Source organism: Arachis stenosperma, chromosome 5 (genome assembly GCF_014773155.1).
Source record: "Arachis stenosperma cultivar V10309 chromosome 5, arast.V10309.gnm1.PFL2, whole genome shotgun sequence".
NCBI lineage: Eukaryota > Viridiplantae > Streptophyta > Magnoliopsida > Fabales > Fabaceae > Arachis > Arachis stenosperma.
In genome coordinates this window covers 90,426,224-90,432,157 of record NC_080381.1, presented here as the reverse complement: position 1 = coordinate 90,432,157, position 5,934 = coordinate 90,426,224, and the positions used below count along the sequence as shown (strand labels likewise).

The 5,934-nt window shown below is 32.2% G+C and overlaps 1 protein-coding gene across 1 annotated transcript; it reads right to left on the bottom strand.

Moving 5' to 3' along the window:
* Positions 1-909: 909 nt before the first annotated feature.
* LOC130980962 (uncharacterized) lies at positions 910-3,486 on the bottom strand. Its single transcript, XM_057904601.1, has 5 exons — positions 3,384-3,486; positions 3,086-3,282; positions 1,641-1,814; positions 1,438-1,530; positions 910-1,155 (listed from the first exon to the last, which is right to left on the bottom strand). The coding sequence occupies exons 1-5, from the start codon at positions 3,484-3,486 to the stop codon at positions 910-912; spliced, it is 813 nt and encodes a 270-aa protein (XP_057760584.1).
* Between the last annotated feature and the right edge of the window lie 2,448 nt (positions 3,487-5,934).

Here is a 5,934-nt window from a genome sequence, read left to right as displayed (position 1 = left end):
GGGAACTTTGTCCCCTTTTTATTGCTTTTCTTTTTCTTTCTTAAATATAAATCACGTGCACCAATCGGCGCGCACAAGTATAGTACGCGTACACGTCCCTAGACGTCAAGCAACTATGACAAATTTTATATCATTTTGAAGCCCCGAATATTATTTTTTCAACGCAACTGAAACCGCCTCATTTGGATCTCTGTAGCTCAAGTTATGGTCGATTGAGTGCGAAGAGGTCAGGCTTGACAACTTTACGGTTCCTTCATTTCTTCATGAGTCCTCCCACTTTGCATGCTTTTTCTTCATTCCTTAAGTCCAATCATTGCCTTCTAAACCTGAAACCACTTAACAAACATATCAAGGCATCGAATGGAATTAAAGTGAGTTAAAATTAGCTATTTTAAGGCCTAAAAAGCATGTTTTCACATTTAAGCCCAAATTAAGGGAGAATTGCAAAACCATGCTATTTCATTGAATAAATGTGGGAAAAGGTGATAAAATCTTCCAAATTAAGCACAAGATAAACCACAAAATTGGGGTTTATCAAGCTACTTTGATAATAAAAGTCTTAAGTCACTTCAATCATAAAATTCTACAACTACTTCATGGAATAGTAGAAGGTGGCCTTGTCTCTATTGGAGAGTCTGCAACCTAAGATTGAAAATAAATAAAATTATCTTAGAATAAAAAGAAAGACCATTGAATAATTTAAGTCTAACATGAAAAGGCATAAGCCATTTGCACAAATTAAGAAAATGAACAACAATAACCAAATCATTATTTTACTAAATCATGTATAATGAAAGATTCAGGAAAAAAAAACCTATATATAATATTTACCCCATTATTCGTAGCTGTAGGAAAATCATGTGGTACTTTTCCACCCATACAATGATTAATGAAATATGTCACCTGGGCTTATAATAAAGAAATTGTTGCTTTATTCTCTTGTAATTCTACTTCCATAGAGCGAACTTTAGCCATATCAAAGTCATGATTGCATGAAGAAGATACCCCTCCAAAAATATTAGAAGATTTCATGACTTGGGATGGACAAACACCAAATGCTACACCTTTAACACGACCCGGGTGTTCTATTCCAAATAACTTGACATATGCATCATCAGTACAAGTCTCATTAGCTTGAAGCAAAGTTAATTGTTCCTATGATAAGAATTTGAGAAATGCATCATCATTAGAATAATCTCCATTCTCATTAACAAAAAAGCCAAAATAAAGTGAAAGTTCCTACACTTTTCTCTCTAGCCTCATCATTAACAAAAGATCCATCCTTTTTCTTATGACTAATTGGATACATTTCAGCTCTGATCTAGTAAAAACTCTCTTGTTTTCAGTTTTCTATCATTCAATAAATGGAAATTCAATTTCAACGCATGTAAAAATTAAATAACATATTATTATCCTGATAAGGACTCAATCATAAACCAACTCGTGTTTCTTCCTAACAATCGTCTTGGATCCGAGTGTATGAGGAATTGTTTGTTTTTCTCGATTACTTGCATTTTTCTCACACATATCCTAAACATGCAAATTCAATTAGTAACTTGTCAATATAAAATGAAATATAGAATGTATGCTCATACAATTACCTGAGTTTTGGATCTTAATCAATAATCAATAAAAGTTGCCCATTGCTCTAAGTTGACTCCAAATCCTTTTGGTAACACTGCTATATTTTGCTCTCTAGTAAGATCCGAATTATAATTGTCATTAAACAATTTGCATCTATTATCTTTCCACTTCCTGCCATGATTTTGTAGTATGTACTTTTTTTGCTGTCCGTCATCAACTTTAAAGAATCTCTACAGAGTATAAACATAAAAATAATTAACTTGAATAATTGTAACATAGAATTACATGTAAAATTATTAATAATTAAAATTGGAACATAATTCACAAAAATATTCACGACTCATGCTATGCACAAAATGTAATTTACAACTAAAATAATAGCATAATATGGCCATAAGAGGCATGCAGCATAAGAAAATAATTATGGCACCAAGGAATGCTGAGAAGTATAGACCAAAACCCAATCACCCCTGCACAATACATATTTATAAGTGTGAGCTAGGTAATATTAGCCAACTCAAAAAAAAAAAAATTTAGCGCTTTTTTGATTTGCAGTTTTATTTTCAGATTTTAATTTTAGTTCTTCTTTTTCCAAAATTTTATAAATGAAAAATTAAAATTTAATTAGATAACAAGTTACAAATGGACTTCCTTAATGCTAAACTAATATGGATAAACCTCATGTTCAAATATTTCCAATAAAGTCATTATCCAGAGTTTTTAATTAGAACCTTGGTAATCATAAAACTTGATACTAATCCCTGAAATGTTTAACAGCAACATAAATGACAAACTAAAATTATATAGGGAAAAATGTCAAAACGATAGGTTAGGTCATGTGATATTATATCCAGCCTTAATTAATTTTAACTCATTTACAGCTTTGTAGAGCATTTTACTTAATTACCTGATTTGAAATCCCACAAAAGACCAAAAAACTTCTAAAAATCTAGTGAAATATTTTTTTTCCTATGCAGTCTAAACAAACTTTTAAATGTTAGTCAAAATAAAAGATATCGGTTTAAATATAAATATTAGAACACCTCATTGGATGCACTAAAGTCTAACATTATGCATAAACAGTAAAACTCTTTTTACTTTTTATCTTCTACATAATTTTATAATTTCCATATCTTATTTGCTCCTATTAGAGTGCACTAATGTCAATCAAACTTAAGAGGTTCTTTTTAGTTGTACACAGAATAATTAAACTTGTTTGAATATGTATATATTAAAATACTATTTTACTAATTAGAGAAAAAAAATACATGATAAAGACATTGGTACAAACCTAACTAGTATTAGATTAGGGGGCATTTAGTGAGTTGGCCAGCTATATTATATTAATTAATAAATAACAGCTAAAATTGTCCTTAGATGACACAATACCAGAACATAGGAGTGCATGTATTGAAGATAATTAAATTATATTTAAATAATTAAATAAAAAAACCTAAATAATATCCCTATAAGCTCCATTTTTGTATGGCTCTGTTGGAACCAAAGGCCATTTCTCATAACTTATAGGAAAGTTCTTGAAATTCCCAGCAACAGCTCCCAAAAACAAGCCTAAAAGTCCACCAGATTCACCAATCGGTTGGCCATGCTCATTCCAATGCACTATAATTCTAGTCTCACGAGACATCACCCACACATCTTTCAACCTTAAGTGACCTTCCTTAATCACTCCATTTGCATCTATCAAATTATTCAAGTCGTATACCATATATTATTATACTTCCTTCCTTGTAGAAATTTAAATATACAGTACTATAATTGAACTAAATTTAATAACATACCTTCCAAATCAACTGTCCAATACTTATTGGACTTTCTTCCTTCTACATCTAACTGAACATGTGGAACTTCTGAACCAGTAGATAAAGTAGGTTCAGGCTCCATAGATTTAGAGGACTCATTTTGATCAACGGGTGGTGAATCAATAAACTCATGAGTAGATGTATTCTCACGTGAAGAAACAGTCTCTCTTAGTCATTTCTACAACGTATCAAGAGATATTAAGATTAATATATCAATAACATAATGAAACTGAAATAATAGTACTTGATTTAGTCAACTAACAACCAAAGAAACAAGAAACTACTACATCAAACTATCAAGTATATGTAATAAAACATAAAATTATGAAAGAAAACAATACATAACACTCTATGACTTGCAACTAAAGACTTACATTATTTTAAACTTTCTTCGTCTATAATTGATCTTGCTAATGGTATATGTGAAATGTTATCTGGAAAAAATTGTCCCAAATCTTATGATGGATAACCCACATTGTCATAAATTATGTCTTCATCCTCATTGCCCATATCATATAAGTCTCTTGGCTTTACTTGAATTGGTATGCTCCAACCTTTTTCTTTCTCATCCTCCACGTAATAAACCATTTGAGTTTTGTTAGCCTTAATATATGGCTCATCATCCTTATGCTCACCGGTATGTATCAATCTACTAAAGTTGATAGAGGTAAAACCTAACTTATCTACTTTTATGGCCCTTGTGTTTGTGGTATTAGCCCATTCACATTTAAACAAGGTTACAAAGAATATACCATCATAATTAAGTTCAATGATGTCAACTAACTTTCCATAATAAGGAAATGCTCCAAACCTCATGTTGGGATCATTATTGCGGGAGTAGCTTCTTGTTCCAAATGTCCCAAAAATACCACTGTTTTGAGTTTTTAAACCCTTTTCACGTTCTACAGTCCTAAACTTGTATCCATTGACATTATATGCAGAAAATCTTCTTGCTTGGTCAATCGGCCTTTTGGCAAGACTAAAAAATACCGTTCTCTTAGATTCTTCAATTTTATCAAGATCTCGAACAATCTAAGAAAGCATGACAAATTTTTTATCAACTTCATATGATGGAAATTGACTTAAAAAATAACTTCAAAGAGGAAGAATTTGACTCACACGGGTAGAGAACCAACTTGCAAACTCTCTATGAACTTTCTTGTCTATTTCTGATGTATTTCTTGTACGACTTCTTAGTTGCTTTCGTACAATATTTCTAAACTCTCTATAGATGTCTTAATATTAGGATTAAAGGTCATTAAAAAAAAGTCTTACTTATATGAATTAGAACATGCTTAAATACTCACAGGAGATAGTTGTCAACTATGGAGCAATTAGTTAACACATGTCTATGAGCTTATAACTTCTCGGTGGCTGTTAAAGTGAAATATGAGGAAACACCAAGTGGTTTACCTACTTGAGGAAACAAAGTATCTAACCAAGGATTTGATTCTTCATGGGTTGGTTCATCATCAACTCTGCGAGGTCGATTCCATCTAGTCTCAATGCTCTCTAAATATCTGGAGCAAAATGTAAGAATTTCTTCCATTAAGTATCCTTGCGCAATGGATCCTTCTGGTTGTGCTTTGTTACGTACATATGACTTCAAGTGACCTAAATACCTATCCAGGAATGAAGATTAAATACTATCCAACAAATTCATAAATAACGATCTAAGCTAAAAATTTTACCTCTCAATAGGGTACATCCATCTATAATGGACAGGGCCTCCAAGTTTAGCTTCTTCTACAAGGTGCACCATTAAGTGAACCATAGTTGTGAAGAATAACGGAGGGAATAACATTTCCATGTGGCATAACGTGAGGATAATTTGATCTTCCAACTTTTCCAAATAGGGGGCACTTAACGCTTTACCACATAATTGTCTAAAGAATAAACACATGTCAATAAGGACTATAGACACCTCATCAAGCAGACCTGTTCGCATGGCTAACGGTAATAATTGCTCCATAAGTATATGACAATCATGACTTTTTAGCATCCCACTCAACTTAAGAGACTCTAGGTCAATGCACCTTGATATGTTGCTTGCATAACCATCAGGAACAATGACATTTTTCAAAGTTGTCAAGAATCTCTTCTTACCCAAATTGTTCAGAGTATAAATAGCCGGATGACACTTTCCATTTTCCCTTGGCCACAGATCAGGCTTGATACCCATTTCTTGAAGGTCTCTTCGAGCATTTATGTGATCTTTTGACTTCGAACTATCATTTTACAAAGTATATAGTACATTGTCACATACATTTTTCTCGATATGCATCATATCGAGATTGTAACGCAGCAAATTAGACTTCCAATATGGCAACTAAAAAAATGCTCTTCTTTTTCCATTTTTGAGTAACGCCTCCTTCAACAGTTCCACCAATGCGTAATCTTTTACCACTTCTTCCTATTTCTTCTCTTCGACCAAAGGTGACATTAATATTCTCAACTTGTGAAAGTATTTCACTACCAGATAATGTTCTTGGTGGAAGCTTTGTTTCTTGTCTTCCATTAAATTGAATGG